Source organism: Parus major, chromosome 8 (assembly GCF_001522545.3).
Source record: "Parus major isolate Abel chromosome 8, Parus_major1.1, whole genome shotgun sequence".
Taxonomy (NCBI): Eukaryota; Metazoa; Chordata; class Aves; order Passeriformes; family Paridae; genus Parus; species Parus major.
In genome coordinates, this window is record NC_031777.1 from 18,049,945 (window position 1) to 18,071,203 (window position 21,259).

The 21,259-nt window shown below is 37.6% G+C and overlaps 1 protein-coding gene across 19 annotated transcripts in view; it reads right to left on the reverse strand.

Moving 5' to 3' along the window:
- ADGRL2 (adhesion G protein-coupled receptor L2) overlaps positions 1-21,259 on the reverse strand; it is a 159,258-nt gene that overhangs the window by 62,125 nt on the left and 75,874 nt on the right. For all 19 annotated transcript variants that reach the window (XM_033516334.1, XM_033516333.1, XM_033516331.1 and 16 more), the window contains exon 3: positions 11,461-11,674. In XM_033516334.1, the coding sequence (XP_033372225.1) occupies positions 11,461-11,674 (214 nt within the window). The remainder of the gene's footprint in view (positions 1-11,460; positions 11,675-21,259) is intronic.

Genomic DNA, 21,259 nt, shown 5'->3' on the forward strand with positions numbered 1-21,259 from the left:
TTGGAGCTGATCCGTGATTTTTCCCCTATAACCCTTCCTAATTATCTGCAAAGTTACAGACCCTTTTGTGGCAGGTTATTTTTCTGTGAATAGTGAGGGGTTTTGGGCTTTTAAATATTTAATTAGTCTTCTGAAATGAGAATTGTTGCACATGCCAACTGCTTCAATTTTCAAACTGTGTTCATCCTAATTATGTTCAGATTTAGATTGGTCATCCCAAACCTCTCACTCTTGTAATTATTTACTCCTTAAAGATCATTCAGCAGAGAAATATTTTTCACCCTTATGGCTCTTTCTTTCCACAAATGGCTTTTCTGGTCCGTTAATTACCCACTCAGAGGATTAGAGTTTGTAATAATGCAGGAGATCCTGCATGTAAGATGAGTTTTACAGGGTGAAAAAGAATAAATTGTTTTTTGTAAACTTGCCTTAGGGAATATCCCCTTTTTGGGTTATCATTTTCATCAACAGAGGCCATGTGCCCACTGCTGCATATCCACCAACTCCATAGGCTGCAGAGTGACTCATTTACACAGCTCAACAGAACTCAGAGCAAAATGCTGAGCAAGAGGCAAAAGACAATTTGGTTATTTTAAGAGATTTATAAAAGTGTAATCTTCTAGCAAGAAGGTACAGTCCTTTTTCTCATAATTTTTACTGCAGATTTCATGGTCTTAAAGTTATGCGTATGTAACTGATAACTAATAATAAAATTACAACTTTTCTCATTTCATCTGCTGATTTTTTCCAGAAGTGCTGTCCCTTGGTAGATCTTTAATCAACTTTGTAACAGTGGTGTCATTTCCTATTAAAATGTGTCTGAGAGTCCTCACTACAAGTACTTTCTTTTCTTCTGAGAGGAGTGCCTGTCACAAAAGCACTGTTATTCATTACCCACAGTGATGTCTGGATCTAATTATCATCTGGAAAGCTTGCAGGGCTTCCAGGTATAGAACTTCCCCTGCAAAAGTATGCTGTGCTAATTTGGAAAGCACAATCCCACTTTTTCTTTGCAATCTGAAGTTAAGGGATTAAGTTACTGATTTGAACTGTGCACTCTCTGGCTCCTGGGACTTCCAGTTTTGAGCCCAATGAAGTTCAGGGGACTGCTTCGGTTTGCTTGTTCCCACATCTGCAAAAATCCTCTCTATTCTGCAGCTGTTTTTGGCACAAACCGAGCAGATTCACTCACCACTGTAAAACATACAGCAGAAAATTCACTGGCTTCACTTTGTCAATGCACAGATAATCTTTAATTGTATCAAAAATACTCATGATCTAAACCTTTTATGGAACTGTCTACCACTGAAGGAGTCTCATGTGCCTGCACAATTAAAAACTGCACGTTAGCCATACGTAGTACTGTGTTACATTTGATGCAAATCCTTTACTATTGAAATAAGCACTGGGCTGACAGCAGGAAGTGGCTGATAAGAAAGCAACAAGGCACTGCTGATGGCATTCACGATAAGTGAGCTCTAACTCATATGTGTTCTGTCTACAGTACATTACCCAAAGTGCTCCTGTTTTAAATGGGACTCCAGGAGGTGTTCTTTTGCTGTATCTCTGTCACAAAGGCAGCAAAATTATCCAAGAAAGCTAAATGCACAAAGTAAATTATATTTTTCATACCCACCAGTGATGCTGGCACCAGAATAATATACTGAAAGCAATATCACTGCTGCTACATCCTAGATGAGAAAACACCTACAGTTTCAAGAGTGTAACAGTACAGTTGAACTCAATGTCTGTAATAAATTCAGTAAACAGGGAAAGATTATGGGTTCAGAACTGCCAAGTTATTGCTACACTTACAATTCAGCCTAAAAGAAAGTATTTAATAGACAGAGCACAAACTCTTGAGTTATGGCAAAAGAATTTTACAGTGCTGCAAAAAGGTGTGTATTAAATACATTTCCAAATTGCTCCTTCATTATATAGATATATATCACAGGAAGCAAGGTATCTGAGAAGCAATATGAATAGTAAGGTTTAAGATCACAGATTACTACTAAGAAAGGAATATAGTTGCCTTTCCACCTACAACAGCAAAGTACATAGATAAAACACACAGGTTGGTGTCACTGAGGAGTAAGCTTCTTCCTCCAAGTTGTTCAAAGTGCATGACTTTGAGAAACTTGCCCAATTAAATGATTTTTCTGCCTCATTTCCTCTCTTTTTTTTCTGTTTTGCATGTGTGTGTGTGTGTGTGTGTGTGTGTGTGTGTAGAACAATTTGAAATTCAAAGGTTCCTATCAATACTGTATTACCAGGTAAAACTGAAAAAATGTCTTTCAATAGTAAATTTGTAGTAAATCTTCTGTACTGCAAGTGTATTGTAAATCAGGTTTGACATGGAAAAAAATTCCTCGTGGTAAGAACCTTTCCTTCCCATTGATATGTCTACAGTGGGCTAAAAATATCCTGAATATGGAGTATTCAGTCTATGTAACACTCTTAAGACTGCATTAACTTCATTGCAGTAACTTGTTTTATAGGCTCAGTTCATCATGACCTATAAAATGTTAAGCTGAAGTGCTTTAAATATCTGCTAACACCATGTGCAAGCCTGGGAGTACAAGGCACTGTGCTGTGAAGCGGCAAAGACATTGCTCTTCTGAGAAAGTAGCACACACTCTTATGTCACTGATATAAACAGGGTAAGCCTGATAAATAATGTATGAAACAGGCAGCCAATCTTTATATAAAGCAGGAATTCTAGTTGAATTCTTTGTGTGATATTATTTTACCAGTACGACATCGGTTGTTGAGATTGCTTCTTAAAAACCACAGAAGCTGAGTGTCATACTAGACTAAAGGACACACATGCAAACTCCTTTCATTCACAGTTATTACACGAAGGAAAAAAAAAAATAAAACTTCTTTCATTTGTGGCAGTAGTATTTTTGCTAATTATTGTTCTGCAATATGGAGAAGATAAATGGAAAGAGGGAAATTATCTATGTCTTTCAGTAATCATGGTCCATTTATTAAGCAATTAAATCGCAATTTTATTATTAGAGAGGAAAAAAAGTAAATGTTGTAAAATACCACCATTGCTTGTATCTTTGATCCTTAAACTCTTCCATTTCAGAAAACTCATTAATGTCAAAATATCATGAATATGGCCACCCCTTTTTAGAATGTATACCTTGGGCACAGGCAGAATCTGTGGGATTCAATAAAGAAGATTTTTCTTGTTAAATACAACTAAAAGCTTAATTGATCTACAAAGGTCAGAAGGTTCTTTTTATTGCAAGTAGGAGATTATTCTGTAGGAGAAGGAAATTAACAGAATATGAGATCTGCTAATTTCTATACTACTCCGTATATAGTTTTTAATTTTTAAACCCATGTTAGTCTTTTATTTCTTTCCTCTGAATTAAATATCTTCACTGTAATAATCCTTAAATTCTATTTCCTTTGTGTTACTAATGAAAACTTTTCACTTTCATGGCTACTGCTGACTTTTAACACTAGAAAGTACTTATAATTTACTTACATATATTTAATTCATATTAATCTGTCGTAATTTATGATCTATACTCTGCTCTGCCCATCTTCATGTACATTTTCCATGTCAGTTCTGTTTACTAAGTGATATTCCACAGATTTCCTATAGTGCAATGAACCTTAACAGGCAGCTTTTAATTGCCTCGCATAGGAAACCACATCACTATTAATTCCACAGTAACAGTATAAAATAAAACTATTGCTTCTCAGACTCTAGAGCAATTAGACCTCTCGGCTATTTGGCTAACTCTGCTTCATGATACCCAGTGCAGTTAATTATATTTTTTGATGTTAATAGTCTCTGTCAGTTTCAAGCATAACTCCTCTTTGATGAATATTTAAATTATATTTGAATAAAAAAATAATCTTGGTTACATTTCATATTCAGCAGTCATCACAGCTTAATAAAGGTCTCCTCAGAAAGGGTTGAGATAAATGGCTATATGAACACATGTATAAAGTCCTAAATCAACTTATCAGATAATGTAGCTGTTTTGGCTAAGTATTATAGAGGTTTTACTGGGGTGGGAGGAATTAATAGGCTTCAACTATTACATTATTATGCTATATGAACTAAATTTGGTGCAGCAATATATAAGTAAATCAGAACTTTTTAATAATAAAGTTCTGACTGCAACTGAACCAGGAACTTATATTGGCTAGACTAGAAATATGAAAACCATGTAAAATTCATGCAAACTCATTCAAGAGGACACAAAATTCAACTGAAAAGTGCTGAAGGTTAAGCAATGTTGTCTCAGTCAAGTTCTTAAAAAACCAGCAAATTACTAAGAGAGGTAATTACATACCCAAAACATATAGTACGTGATTAACTGAGCTAAACAGTGTGCACACCTAGTAAAGCCCATTTCAGCAGCAGAAAAAAAAAACCCACAAGAAAATACCTCAATCACAGGCTGAAGCACGTATTTTATATGATGCTCAAATACACAAGCAACAACATATAGTACTTAAAATTTTATGTATATATATGTATAGTTACATTTATTTTTACCCCATGAATAGCAAGGAAAGACTGATGAGTGTGTATATATGATCCTGCCAGATAAGAGATACGCTGACTTAAGAAGAATTTGATTGTGGTTTCGACAATAATAAAGGCAGAAAACTACTTGAATATAAGATATGAAAATGCTAAATAGAGTATCAAGCTACACCCTAGTAAAATAATGAATCCCATATTTTTTGAAGTAAACTAAATCTAAATTTTAAATGTAATTAGTTGGTATGAACGTTCCTTTTGTTGTTTCTTTTGTAGCATGTCCAATGTCGTGACTACAGCCACGTGCCCATGTGTCACGTGTTTGCACATGTGTAGTAAAATTTCTTCTGCAGGAAATTAAAATAGAACACACTGCAAAATGATGATCAAGTACCACTGACAGCTATTTCCCCTCACCTGACTGCTAAGAACCTCATAATATGAGGATTTATATTTAATTTACTTAGTAATGCCATGACAGAGCAACCCCATTAATAAAACCCCCTATTTTTAATGAGTAAAACTAGACCTACTACTTTCATATTAAGAATTAATGGTAGTGAAAATACACAATGCCAGAAAAGGTTCTTCTCAGTCACGAATATTACTGTTTTCTGCTGTAATAACACCAAGGATTGAGGTGTTTCAGGAACCTTCTAGGCTCTGTGATTACGCCTTGCTCATGTAAACAGTCTACATGTATTTCTGCTTTTTTCTTTGTATTTGAGTCATAACTAAGTCTTGTGACTAACACATAGAAAGCAAAACAAAAATCAATCTGGCCATGACTTGGTATTGTGAAACGCTTAGTTTCACAATAAAGAGCATTTTAAGCTTCTGCTACATCAAAAGAGTCACAGGGTTGAGTGCTGTACTAAGACCTATTTCAGATTAATAGAAGTCTTCATTTTAAAAGGGTGCTTAAGGAAAAAGACATAATGTTGATAATGTTGTATGGTAAATGTTTTGTGAAGCAGTTGTAAGCAAGCTGGAACAGAAAGTGTTGGCATGCCAAAGCAAAAGGCCCTCGTTCATGAGATCAGCATCAGTACAACAGAACTTCTCATGTGTGCAAATTCCAAGAACGTGCCCGATCCACAACAGCCTGTGCTACCCTGTCATCAGCACTGGGATTTCTCTGAAATAAAAAGGACAGCCATGCAGAAAGCAGAAAAAGGCAAGGTGTACCTCTTATTCAAAACCACTTTTCACTGGATAGTATCTTTAGCAAAGAGAGGCAACCTTCGGCTGCAGAAGGAAAAGCAAGGGAAAAGCAGCAAGGATAGCAAGGAAAGCAAGGATAGCAGCAGGGGTCAGCAGAGCCCTTGCCTAAGCCTGGCAGACCCCCGAAGTGCAGTGTGCCATTACCTCAATTACAGGCAGCTCCAAATGGCAAAGGATAAAATCCAGCCCGTGAAAAAGGCTGTAAGTCATACCAAGAAAGGCCAATCTGAAATGTGCTGCAGTTTAAACACTGAATCAACCCTGGGCCCTGTCTGAGGAAACTCTTTTTGAAAGAGGCTCTGAAATGGTTCTCTTTGGAAATCTTGCGCAGGCCGGAATTCAGGTCTGAAGGTTCTGCATTCTACCAGCAAAGCACCCCATGCCAAGTTTCCTTTCTACTACACCTTTTTGCTGCAATGAATGAGATTCATCAGTTATAGACTTTACCCAGTGTCCACCCAAGCCTGAAGTCCAGTGCAAGATTTTCTTTATCCACTCACATTACAGAACAGACCAAACTCGTTTCCATTTGAAAGGACACTAATACAGTGTGACAGTGCTTTCTCTGCAGACCTGACAAGCAGCAACAGGAAAGAGGGCTCGAGAGATGAGTCTTCTTTGGAATGGAACTCACTTCATTTTCTTTCAAAAATGTCTCATTTATATATAGGATTTCTCCAATATATGATCTATTTCTTGGACGTGTGAATAGATGGAAAAGAATGAACACCTCCAGTCTTCCGATCTCCCATGGGATGGATTAAGAAAAAATGAGTCATGGGAGAAGGAGTGGATATGCTGCTTCCTTCAGCTTTCCCTCGGTCACCCAGCAGGGCAGGGGCGTGTGCTCACATTCTGAAAAGCCTCTGCTGAAGTGCAGCTGTCTCACAGAGGGATGATGGACGTAACAGGTTAGGAACACTGCCATGTGAGAAAAGTTCATGGTAACAAAAACCCAGGCATGAACTCGTCACTGGTGTCATGATAGACATGGTAATTGAAGGTACATGTGCTGCTTGTGCTATAGATAGGACAGGATAGATGCAACAGAAAAAACAAGCACTGCTGAAGAGGATTTATTCCTTTTTTAATCCTTTTACTTTTCTGCAGCAATGTTTTAAAAGGGAAGAGTATCTAAAAAAAAAATTACAATTGCCTAAGTTCATCTGTTATACCTGACATATTTTTATGTTTAATGTTTAAGCTTACCTATGGAAAATGAATGGAAAATTTGCTTCATTTGTGCATATTTAGAAAGCAAAATTATACTGAATAAGTATGCTTAGCAAAGAAATAAAGCTCAGAAAAGCCACAGTTACAGTATAGATTTTAGGTGAAAATAGAATTTAAAGGCTATTTCAGTGCAGTACTAATGTAACTGCCTTTCCATTGCAGATCAAAAATCAGATCCAAAATAAACTGAATATCCCAACTACTTTCTTTTAATGTGGATGTTTACATGGTCTGCAAAAGAAGTTTAAACATTTTGAATTTTCTTATTTTCAGTGTTTACAACAATACTCTCAGTATCAGATCAGAGAACATACAGTTCCTATTTAAAATTCAAGGTATTTTAGCCTGTATTACAAGGGAAACAGTGTTTTCTTTCTTAACTTAAAATTTATTTGGGTGTGAAAAGTAAAAATTCAAATTTTACATCTATGTGAGTGATTCCATAGATTCCAAGTGAATAGGCTTCATTTTCTTTAAATACAAAATACTAATTTTCTACTAGCCCCAATAGTTATAACCACAATTGCTTAAAAAATAAGGTGTACAGATTGGAACAGACACATTTTTTTAAATATGGAGTTTATCAATATTTAAAATTACATTATTTCAAATTATTATCTGCCACACCATCCAAGTATATATTTAAATACACACTCAATTTAAAAAAAAAAAATCTAATTGCATTGTCCCAAAATCACAAAGATCATTATTCAGTCATGACAACAAATAACCCTGAACTTCTCCTAAACAAAAAATTTAGGACTAGGAAAAATGATTCCTACTAAACAACCCCCAATTGTGATTCAAAAAGAATAGTCCCAGCATGCAAGAATCCATCTTCGCATCTTATTATTCTGCTTTAAAATTATGTACAGAAGAGAGCTTTGATTTGAAATATATTTAAGTACATCTTTAGAAATATCTATTAAATATCTGTTATTCTTTCAAGCTAGCAAAACAGACCCCCAAGCTCTGTGCAGTATCTAGGTAATGCTTAGTGATTGTCCTAACAAAAACCTATGGTCCAGACCACAGGAGACACTGGAGACAGAAAATGCTCATAAACACCCAGGTGGTTTGAATGGAGCTCACAAGATCCTCCTGCAATCCGCTTGCCATGGGAATGGATAACATTGGGTCATACAAAAATTTTGTGCTGTTAATTTTCAAATCTCTGCCGTGCCTATAAAAAGCAGTATTAGCCTTATCAACTTCATAGTTTCATGACAGTTTCTGCTACAGCCACACAAAAACACTTTATGAGCAAACAACTAGAGCAATTTCCTCAGGCTGCTTTGCATCTTCTGCTTCCCTGTTCATTTAATTTCTTTTTAAATGAAAAGGAAACAGAGGAGATTTGTCCCTGTTAAAGGACAGCAGAGCACAGAGGAGTTTGACTATTTTAAGAACTAAAATGTGCCTGAAACTTTGGTCCTCTGCCACTCATTTACGCTACTTGCTCACCAAATATTCCAGAAATTAGCTTATTTCTGTGCTGAACTGCAGCATGTGGTAGAATCTCTCAAACTTGACGGTATGCAAACGCTGGGGTTAATTATCAGAGAAGTGTGAAAGAGGAGGATTTTCTAAAGGTCTAGTCTCTTTCTTCAAAGCTTTAATTTCAACCATGCCAGTCTGAAGTTTACATAGAATCTAAATACATCTGAAAGACTTTATTCTGGAATAATTGGGATGTAATTTCAATCATTGACTAAAAATTTAATAACTACTTTACAAAGGTAAAAGCAAAGCAATGAAGTCATTAGTGTTCTAGTCAGGCTTCCTAGGAACGCATGAAGTTAAAAATCTTTTGAGAACTGTTGAAAAGAAAGAATGGGGTGAGGTAAAAAGATTAAGTAGCAGCTCTTCTGAGAAAGAGGAGCTGATGCATCAGTGGACACTGGCACGGTCTGTGTGCTACTATCTCAAATTCTCTGGAAGGGGAGCAGGGCACGTGATTACACAGCTTTGTGTTAAACTGGAAACCTCATCTTATTTTTCAGTCTTCAGATTTCACAGTATTGATCTCATTAAGCTAGTGTTTTCACCTTGTAATTGCAGTAAATGTAGTTGCTGTGCAAAAGCTGTGGATTAATGTTGCAAATGAATAATGAGTCCTTAATAATTGCTGTGGAACTACATTTAACTGTACATCTAAACTGAATTGAGTGGTCAAATGCAGTTCTAGCATGGTTGACTGAAGTGATTAAAAAATGGTCCTTAAAACTAAACACTGCAAGATTTTAGGTAGAAATATAGAAACTATTGCTGCTTTTTTCTAAATGTAGATAAGAAAAGATTTTACTGTCATCAGAAGTTCTAAACAATTAAATAAAATAGAAAAGAAATGAACCTGATAGTCCTTCAGGTTAGATTTTTCAATGTAATTGCTGCCATCAAAATACAAGTGATGTATTACTTGTATATATCAGGTCAAGGACACATGCTGAGTATCAAACAACAATTTGCCTGAGACAACAAAAAATTACAATCACCAATGCAGTTATAAATAAATGAGATATAAGAACTTTTTATATTGCATAAAAAAATTGCAACATTCTTCTCTGCTTACAATATAGAACAAATTGAGCAATTTTGGAAAAGATTAAGCAAGACAAGAGACATCTTTTCTACTTAATGACAGGATCTAAGAAAGAAAACCATGAAAGCAAACTTCCAAATTGCTATAAATGTCAGACAAAAATAGAAAGCAAAGTGTCAAATGATCTTTGCCATTTGTTCAGACAAAAAAAAAAGAGAACTAAAATGAAAAAGTCTTTGAGCATAGATAATCTATAAACCAATGTCCTACATGTGATCACAACTTTATTTTAATGTTGAACAAAGCATAAGAGTAGAAGACGGGGGAAGTTCAAAAATACACTTTGCTATCAGAAATTTACAGCTGATTAACTGAAAGATTGAAATTTCAGCTTTTCACTAACAGTCTGATGTCACTTCAAGCAAGATTGTGCCTCTATATTTATCTCTGACTACCCTAATCTGTATATTTGCAGTGAACATAAGGAAGACTTTGATCAAAACACAACATGCATTTTACACAACAAGGAAGTCTACAGAGCGGCACTACATTTACAAAAGCAATTGAAGGTGGTTTCAAAGGGAGTTGACAGATTAGAGGATGATGACACTGCTGCTGCAGTCTCAATGGAAATCTGGCTTGATCTAATTAACAACTACGAACTAGAACCACAAGAAGATAATTCAAACATGATTTAAAGAAGTTATATTACCTTTTTAATAGTGTAGCGATGGAGCCTTTCCCTTACTGATCACAACACATAGGTTCAGCACAGAACAAGAAATAAAAGACCTGATATCTTCAGATTACCTCCAGCATTTGAAATTGAAGTCTGAGATGCAGACCAAATATTTGACCACAGAACATCTGTGTATTCACATATAAATGATGAAAAATTGTAAGAGTCCCACTCATGACAACTCAAGTGAATTGGTAAATCAAAATGAAAGACTATTTTTAAGAGGTGGCTATGTTACTAAGTGTTACCACGTTCTATCAGAACAAAGGAAATGGAGCACAGAAGGCAGGACAACTTGCATATTTCATTTGACACATCTGTGTATATGCACTAGAAAAATTCCTGATTATTCCCATCCTCTTTTTGTTCAGATTCCTCACCCTAGGAAAAGACACTGGGAAGAAAACTTCCAACCAATCCGGAACTCATTCAGGCTTTTATTTTAATCCAGTAGCAATGCCAGTGACCGATTTGTGCTGACATTTCCACAACTGTCAGCAGTAAGTGCCTGTACACGGCCTTTAGCACAGGACTTTCTGTGTATCTGAATTTTGTAATTTGCGCACCTTTTGTAATAAAAATACTCTTATTGGCAGTTGGGGACAAGATTTAGAGGTGGAATTGGCAGCACCAGGCTAATGGTTGGATTCAATTATCTTAAAAGTCTTTTTCGACCTAAATGATTTTATGATTCTTGGTTGGTTCTTCTGTCTTCTCTGAATGTCAAGTGCTGTCACTAACTTGTGGTTATATGCACATGTATGCTCATATACACATGTATAATGACATATAATCATCCTGGCATGTAATCATCCTGACATTTTTCATGGGAGGGAACTACTATTAGGAATAGGCAGGGATTTACTGCATTTACTGAAAAATACAGCAGCCATTTGGAAATATCCTCAGGGCTGTTTGACCTCCTGGAAGACAAGGAGATAGGGAATCTCCAAATAACTGAATTGTTTCATTCTCCTTGAAGTTATCTTACTGCTTTTTGATGTTTGTTTACAGAACTAAAAAAAAACAAAACCTCTAATTGCAACTGGTAGTTTTTATTTCCTTTAAATAGTATTAGATAGAAACAATACTCCTGAATAGAAAAGTGGTAATTATAACTCAACATTTCTTACAGCATATACCTCTCTCTGTATTAATGCAAGCATTTTTCCTCTTTAGTCCTCACCACGATATGTGTATTTTTACCTTTGTGTCATAATTTTGTAGGCGTCTGGAAGGAAGCATTCTGTGTTCTCCATCTGGAAAGGGTCAGCATCACAGATCTTGTCGTCTGTCCGTCCATAGTTAGCACTTTCTATCATGATAACATCGCTGCCTGGACACCGCAGGTCGATGGAGTAGCCTTCGCAGGAGAGCTCCCTCCTCACCAAACCAAAGGGTAGTGCTGCTCGGCTGAAACCTTGAGAACAAAACAAGGACAAAATGGGGTTGAGCCTAAAGGATATTGGATTGGACTATTCTTTCTCTGCCACTTAAGCACTAAGTCATGTGCTAAAGGCAGTGCACCTTTACACAGTTTGACCTGGTACCATGTTAAGTGAGGCATCTTTCACGGAACTGTCACATCCCTACACCATGGCTGCTGTGTCCTTAATCTGGGAAAAGAGGAAATTCCTTTTCACTGCCTCTAATCCTGGGCAGGGCAGACAGTGGTGCCTGTCTGCATGGCTACACTGCACGTTCCAGTTTCCACCTCTTTTCTCTCCACTTCTGTCTCCACTCCTTGGGCACAGTCAGACAGGCTGTGTCTGGAATCGGGAAGCAGCAGAGCAAGCAGGATTTGCAGAAGTGATTTTAAAAAAGACAACAATACAACCACAAAAAATCCCAAAGCCATAGATCCAACTTCCAACTTCATTAGTCTTTCTTACTTTGTGTCTCCCTTTCTCCAGGAAGAGCCGGTTACTTTTGCTTAGCTATTTTGTGACCTCAGCATGGACATGAGCCAATATACACACTGACAATTCACCTAGCTGAACTCCAGTGCTCATTACTGTGTCTTTTACATAATTTAAACCACATAGATAGGATTTTTAAACAAATACAGAAATTATCAGTACCACAAATCACAGATGTGTACTGCACAAAATCTCCCCATCTCTCACAAAAATGACACGTTTCACAGAATTTTAATATTAACATGTTTTTTCTGCTTAATAGAATTCCTAAAAATACGTAACTTCTCCAATTAAGCAGTAGACAGAAACAAAACAAGGTTCAGCTATTCATCCAGATGTGTAGTCTTTTAAAGACATTTCTTAATGGAAAAGAATATATTACATCAAACTAAAACTATCTGCATACTACAATTTCTTGTACACAGTTACTGATGGATTATTATTAAACAGTATTTCTGTTTCTTACAAAATTGTGTGACTTTTGGGAGACAAGCTCAGTAATATGGCAGTGTTAAAAACCTATTTCTCTAAAATAGTAAATCCTAAATTTTCAGGAGAATTTCCTATTTTTTAAAAATGCCTTCATAATACAGTAACACAAGGCCATTAATATTTCTGTGCAGGCTGTTGGAGACCAGTTGTGACAAAGAGAAATAGCTGCTAAGTATGGAAAGCTGGAGCTCCGTGGTTTTTGAAAGCGAAGAAAATAAACTTCTCTTTAAAAGCATTATGTATTGGAAGAAGCAAGAAAGCAAGTACCTTAAAAAATCAAGAACAGCTTGAGATAGCACCTTGATATTAAATTTTCCCATGAATCAGAGACTATCACTTTTTCTGTTGAATTCTGTGGATTTAAACTCCTACTCTTTGCAGATGATAATCTGTTAAGATGGCAAAAGTTTTTAATGATGATCACGCAAGTGCAAGGATGTGGCTCCCTGGCAGCCAGAGCCCATCCTCCCATCCACCCCTGCTCTGCCTGCACATCCCTGCCCTCCCCTTGCACCAACACCAGCTTTTGTACAACTTGTGCAGTGAACTGAGGCCAGGGGCTGCTCTGACCCTCATCTCCCTCTACTGCAGGCAACTGATGAGGTTCCCAGAGGGCCAGGACCAGGTCTTTGACTGGGCATGAACTTGCCCAGCCACAAGGAGAACAGTTGGCCAGAGCCCAGTGAGCAGGTCTGTCTTTATATTTTGTGGAACCATGTCCTGCAGGAAACCAGTACTGTTACTCTGCCAGTATGTTTCAGCTCTAGTTAATAAGGGAAGGAGCCACAGTGCTCTGTAAAGCATCAAGTTCCATCTCAGATTCACTCCTGGCCCTCAGTTTAGCTGCACATACCACGAGCAGTAACAAACACTATTTTTATAGGCTTGCTGAGGGGTCATGGGCTGAAAGCTGGAAAGAGCTAAAACACAAATCCATCACATTAATACCCTGCATGTTCCTCCCATGCAGCAAATTAATACAATGAAGCCAGAAGTCACTCACAGCTCAGTGAGGGTGTGAAATGGGCACTGGGAGGGGTACATGTCACCACACATGAATACAGAAACTTCTTTGAGTAATTACCATCACAACAGCCATGGTGGGACCAAATATAATGCTGCTAGTCCCTGCCATTCCTACATCCTCCTGCCAAATCTAATGCCACCCCCAGGAAGCTCATTCCTCCAGCTGGCAGCAATGGTGCCTGTATCTCCTGCACTCAGCAGGGATTCCGTGGCCTGCATCACCACCGTGGCCTGGCTGGGGGAGTCCACTCCTCCCAAACTTTGAATTTCCATCAGCAAGAAGGGGAACTGCACCTACAGCTGTCCAAAGAGGTATTTGCACCAGAGGCATGGAGTACAGCTGCTGAGGTGTCAGTGGTTTCATGTGCAGTGGCAGCAGCTCAGGATAGTTATGGGGCCAGGGCTGACAAATCCACACACAGCTCCCTGTGACCAGCACTGACCCTTCCTGTGGATCCTGCAGCACAGGCTCCACTTCTGCTAGGAAACACTCTGAATTCAAACACAAGACATCTGCAGTTTTGCTACAGATTTGCAGGTTGCTTACAGATCAGCAACCTGCAAATCTTACTTCATCGTCTATGGCAACTGCTATAATGACTATGAATGTGTTTTATCCTGCAGTTTTTCCCCCTGCAGGCATCTGCAAGAAGTTGTGTATTAGAAAAAACATTAAAAATATTAGAGCAAGGTTAGATCACTTTGTAGGCAACAGAGGACACACCTGAGATTGCAATGTAGCTGTTACATTGCAAAAGCAGCAAGCAGTAAGGCAAAACAATGCAGTGTGAGGTAGGTGGGAATGTTGCTCTAAGGAATCTCTGTGGTGCAGTAAGAATTTTAACTAAATAAAATAAATAAATTCAAAGTCCACTCGCAGAGCTGCTATGATCTTTATGCTGAAGCTTTATTTGTAATTTTTTCCTATCACCAAAGAAAAAATAAGTGTATCAACAAGCAAGTGTAATTCAATCCATCTTGCAATCCTGACAATCGAAGAAAGAACTTGTGGGAGGCCCTGTAAGCGAAAAATCAATATTGCAGCTTTGTGCCGTGCAAATGTGAATACTGCCAAATAGCAGTGCTTAGGGTAAAATGAACTGTTTTGCTCCATTTTCTCCTCTCTGAACAAATGATTTTGAAACGACAGCTTTTTTTTGGAGCTATAAAACGTCAAGCAATAACTCCCTGTGCTTTAGGCAAGTGATTGGAATAAATATCTCTTGGCAACAGGTGCAATGACTTAGGACTGAAATTCATTTACATTCAAGAGATAATTCCTGATAAACAGATGCACTGCCACACGATGGAAGTGTGAACAACCGGCATCTGAATGCTTCAGCATCATTCCAGGGTTTTTTAGACATAAGTATGTGGCTCTGTCAATAATTACTGTTGTCACCAGGAACTTTGTATCTCCAATGCAATTCCGAATGAGTATTCCCAATACTGTATTTTCTTAACCAACCTGTATTAAACTTGCTGCTTGCCTTACCTTACCTCAAACAAACCTATTTTGTTTGGCTGTCCTCCGGCAGCTGAAATCAACATTCCTCCTCTTCCTGCTAATTGCTTCAAGGCAAACTGTGCCCTGGATGACACCGCTCCTGCTGTCTGCCGCCCAAAATGCTCCCGATTGCAAAGGCCTTTCTGGTGCCTGGGCTGGGATCTCCAGCACAACCTAAACATTAACTCAAATAAGCATCTATTACCTAACGCAACATATGCTGTCTCTGATTCACTCATGCTTGTGTATATTAATCAGTGCTTCATGCCAATTTTAATTTTTTTTTTTTTTTAATGAAAGAAGATTAACACCTAATGAGAAAAAAAACATTGTTCCTGTCCATCTGACCATTTTGATTATAGAAAAGCTTCCTGGCAAACATATGTTTCCTGCACATTTTTTTCTGCTCACAAAATTAGTTTGGTGCAGACTCTTTATTAAAAGAAGCAGAAAAATTGAATTTGTGAAATTGCATTTCTAAGAAAAAAAGGCAGAGGGGATGTTTAGTCGCAATATACATTCTTTAATGCTTTATTGATCAATTCATATAGAAAGAAAAACTGAAAAGAAAAATCACAATCAAAATCTCTCCTCTGATACTTTATGAAACGAAAAGTACAAGTTCTATGAAAGAACTGTAACTCAGAATCATGTTTCAGAAATGTGGCAAATTCAAATTTGGCTAAAAAAAATTTAAGTTTGCAAAGCCTTATCCACTGTCTTGGTTCCTTCAGAGAAACTATTTGTCTTTATGAAGATAACCTAAATTTGTCAAAGTGCAAAGAAAAGTTAATAATTCACAGCATCCTGCCCACCAGCATACCATCTTTCTGAGCTGTCAACAGTAAGAGAGTATGCTAAGTTTGGTAGATAAAAGCAAAAAGGCACCACCACATTTGAATGTTCACCGAATACAGAGGAAAAACAGTGGAATGTAAACAGGCTAACATCAGTACTCGACATCAGAAGCAAGGAACCTTTGATTAAAACTTAAAGCACGGGGAAAGTCAACATGGAAGTGTAAAATTATTTCAAAGAATGAAGATACTGGAAGAACTGAGAATCCAAAACAGATCTCTGCAGAAATAAATAGATATGTCTCTGTGGGCAAGGAAATATTGCTTCTTGTGTTACTTGGCTGTAACAGAAAGGTCTTTTGAAAAGAGCACATCTTTTCAAACAGAATGTTTACAGTTGTCTCTTTCACAATCTCTTTTATTTTACCATATCATGCAACATGATGATTTAAGTTCTACACAAGATGAAGTGATGTGTCCTGGGCAGCATTTCAATAATATATGTTTAACAAATGTAAAGCCCAATGAAAACTGTGCTGAGAATCCTCTCCTCTCCACTGAAGTGCACACATGCACACATGGGAGGGTGCAGGAAGACAGCTGAACACACTTCACCATCTGAAAATCATGCAAATGCTCAACATGGGTGCCTCAAAGCTTTTGTAATTCCTCAGACAAGTCTCAGCATCCTGCAGTTTCTAAAGAATCCCGTGAACTCTGTCAGGGGAGACTTTTCTCCCAGTCTCTCAGCACTGTATATATTTCACACAGACAAGCATGTTATTTTGTTAAACAGCTTTTAAATTATCCAACCCTGGTCAACAGAACGCTACCAACTACTACAAAAGACAGAAGCAATTTAAATGACAACTGTGCTTTCTCATTCTGTCTTTGAAGGAAAAAGTCATTCTGGCAAGCATGCCTATTAAAAGATTACACTGGCACAGTAAGAGCTTGTGACAGTGCACAGAGGTCTGGAGTTCACAGCACTCGGCTCCTCTTTCAGGGAAACCCAGCAGCCGTGCACAGCCAGCCTGTGCTGCAGCCCTGCTCACAAAACCCCACTGTTCACTCGGGCTCAAATTAGGCGGGAAGTGATCATTCCAAAAATATCCTCCTACAGCTGGATTCTCTGCTATTTTATGTATATACTGCTTCTTGTCAATTAAGTTGCTGAACGGAGCGGACATCAGGAGAAAAGGGATTTCTTAGTAAAGGAAAACTGTTTTCTAGTAAAAGACATCTCCCTCATTTTTTAAGACTCATTCATAAAAATGGGATTATCTCAAAACAAGGTACATGAAAGTATATCATTATTTGAACTTTAACAAAGAGGCACCAGAGTCCTAAGGAACAGACTTGACCATTTAAATTACACTGAAGCCAGACAACTTCTTCACTGAATAAGTGAGCAGTGAGGCAGGATTAACACTGGTTTTTAGAATTCTGCTTCTCAGATATTTCATATTTCAATTACATAAATAAAATCTGGAAGCCCATCTCTTACAAAATGGAAATATTAATTCCTACCAATAAAAGCTTTTGGAAATATTAAATAACTAGTGAAGGCTTTCTATAATACTTTTTTTGCATTTTATTTGAACATGATTTAACCTTTTAAAAAATTAAAATATTAAAAATCTTTGACAAGTTTTAATGTTTTTCAAGATTCAGTGTGAGCAGCAAAATTAAAACTCCATGTAATTTTCTGTAATTATATACTACATATTCAGTATACATAAACATAAAGTACGTATGTCTGCTTAATGAAATTCAGGAGAGAAGCCAGAGTTACACCCTCTGACTCACACCAGGATGGGTCCTGCCTTCCAGGTTCACTGAAACTTATTACAATTTTCCTTCTATGTTTTCAGTCTCCATGCAATTCTCAAATATAACCCTGTGAGGCTCTCTTCAGCAAAAAAAAAAAAAAAAAAAAGTCTGGGCTTACCTACTTTCTGCACCTTGTTAAATGATTCAGCAAAACCTAAAGTGAGCAGCAGCATCTCCTCCTTTTAATCTAACAGCGTCGATCCTTTCTGTGTACTGCTCGCAGAGATCTCATTTAAACTCTCCTGAACAGCTCTCACCCCTCATTCAGAAGGGCAAAAATGTGTCTCTCTGAGTCAGCAGAATCAAAAGGGGTTTTTTTGATTGTGTTTTTGTTAGGGTGCGTGTGGGAAGTGTGTGTGCACTTGAATAGCAGGAGAGAACAGAGGACAGGGACAAGTGCCACAGTGACAGAGCTGTAGACCACATCCCTTCAGTCACCTGGAACAAGAACAGCCAGACAGGAGCCAGGCACACATCCCCACATTAGCCCAGTACGTCTCAACCCTATTTTGAATTTTGAAGGAATTGCCACTAGGGGGAAAAGAGATAGTTTGGTCTTCATGCCCATTTAATCCTTCACCTGCCTGCTGAGGCTGCCATTAGAGTGCAAATTAATGCTAAACTGTGAAAATGGGCTTCTGCACTTTGAATCCAGCCACACTGAAACTGGAGAGAAACCACTAATTCCTTTAATGAAAGTCACCAAACCAGAGCCTGGTTCCTGGCAGCATTTTAGCAATGCCTACATATGGCAGATGGAAACCATGTGATCTAAACATGAAAGTCTAAATATCTAATATAAAAATACGTGTTCTTCAGTTCTCACTTAGCACCACATTTTATTCTCATATGCATGCACCTTTCCCACCCCTTTCAGTGGAGCTGTAGGCATGAGAGCAAAACTTTGCCCTCTTGATCTAAAATTATCCCAGTTTAAAACAGTATTCATCTGTCTATGATATTTCTTTTCTTTTGCCAGCCAGATGTCTGTTCTCAGGCTGCAAGAATCTCTTTCCTTTTTTCCTTCACATCATACACACTTGATCCTCCGCCAGCTCACAAAAAAGCACTCTACCCTTTTCTTTCTTGCCATTAAATACATTGCATCTTCAAAATTTCTCAAGGCAAGTAAGTCCAATGGTCTTTGTAAACCCGCCCTCCTGAAGGGTATCTCCAGTTTACCTACTGTGAACTCTCTGAGCACAGCACCTCTCAGGAAGGAGAAGCTTCTGAATCAGAAACAACTTCTTAAAAAGGGAGGTAAGACACACAAAGGCTGATGTGTCAGAAATGTTGTGTCAACAGGATTTCCCGTTGAATTATTTCCTCTGCACAGGATACTGGTAGCAGAATAAAAATAAATATTCTTTTATTTTCTATAAAAGTGTATTTTGACAACAATTTATATTTCCAGTTACCGCAATCATTTTTTGATTGGAAACCATGTGATAAAGGAGGGAAGAGGAAGAGCAAGAAAGGGGAATTTCCATCATCAGTATTCAGAGTGGCCAGCTGACAATAGAAGTATTTTCTTCCCATCTTAAAGAAACCCAAAGCCTTGTCACCTCAGAGGCTGATAGAAGCCATGCAGAGCTGTATCATTTCCTTGGGAATATGTGCATTGGTGAAAGCCAAATCATCCCAGCAGGTGACATGCTGGGTGCTAATAATAACCCTTAGGGTCCTGTGTACCTCGCCTTCTTAGCAGGCTATACCCTAACCTGTGTAAGAAAGTAAAACATTTAATCTCACTAAAATACCTGAATGATTCTGATTCATTTCAAACAAGATATTATTCCACATTTGCCAAAGTTTAAAATACCAAATACGGCCCTAGTGCTAAAAAAAAGCATAGATTTCATTACTGTACAATTGCTACCATGTGACAATATTTGAGATCACAACTACAAACTTAAAAATGGGGTCATTTTCTTGTTTATAAACAGAATTATATATACATTGGAAATGGAATCAAGAAACAATAAAAGAGTGCATATACTCTCTTTTGTTTTAGTAAAATGATGGGGTGGAATCAATTGTCACAGTTTAATTTATAGTGGAAAAGTTACGTGATTAATTTTAAATGATGGCAAGCTTCTTAAAGAGTGCTCATGAGCATGCAAATAGCACAGCAACCCCTTTCTCATAAGTATAGCTTCAGAAACATTTCAGAGAACTCAGGGGCAGAAAGTAGAACCCTTGGAAACATAAAGGCAGGGATCCTGCAAATGAAACTAAAATATACAGTCATACCTTTTGAAAACAAGAGGAGCCATGTGACGAATATAATTTAAGGTAAATGTGCTGTCACTTTTAATGCTCCCATAAATACATATGAGACAAGAGTAGCATGCAATCTTGGAAAATACCTGTCAGAATGAAAGGCTTTCTACCTGACCTTACCTTCTATGAAATATTTGTGGATTTTTGAAAGACTATTTTAGAGAGGAGACGGATGTACACTTAAGGTTCTGGCACATTCTGTGAATCATGAAATAATTCTACATACATACTTAAGAGCATCCTCTGAATAATAAATTCCATAAAGAAAGAAAAACTATCTTATATTTTTGCAAAAAACTCCTAAGGAATTTATGCAGTTATTACATGCTCCCCTGGCAGCAGGGAGTAAGAATGGGACAAGTATCATTTCCAGAGTAAATAAAGGAAACAGGCAGCTTTTCCACCCTGCCAAAATGCTGTTAATCACCTCTTAAGGAACTGCATCCATTTGCCTCATTGCAAACATGAAAGACAAGGGAGATAAAGGGAAAGGATAATTAAATTCCACCTGTACTCAAATTCAGGCCTCCCGAGTTTGAATTCTGGTTTTCAGTCCTGGAATTTGTGTGTCTTCCTCACTAACCATCACAATGTGTATGGGAAAAATGCTGTCAGCTTTTAGAGAGCCAGGTTCAAATGAAATAAATGAAAAATCAGGATCCCTAAAGTCTCTGAGTACTAAGATAGAAACTATGCAATTTTCCATTATCATGTGTAAGAGTTCCATATTTAATACAATTTATATTAGAAAGTAACAAGAGGGATGACCAGACACTTTGGCACAACACGAAAAGGAAAACTTTGCATTTGCTGATTACTTCAGTTTAGAGGCACACAACTAATAGCTGAAAGACTGTGTTTCCAAAGATCTGCATTGATCTTAATACATCCCATAATGAAGGCAAGGGCTAGAAAAGCTCTGCACGGCACCCAGGAAAAAGATCACTCTTAGGTGCTCAAGTAGAAACTCAAAAGCAGCAAGATGGAACTGCTGCACCAGTACTACAGATGTGGAAGGTAATTTCTTCAGTAATTAATTTGCACATTGCTTCCACTGTCCCAGGTCAGAGTTTTCTCTTTAAAAAATCTTTCCCCACATATTTAAAGCAAGCACCTCAGGAGACAGCTGTGAAAGTACAGAAGATCTG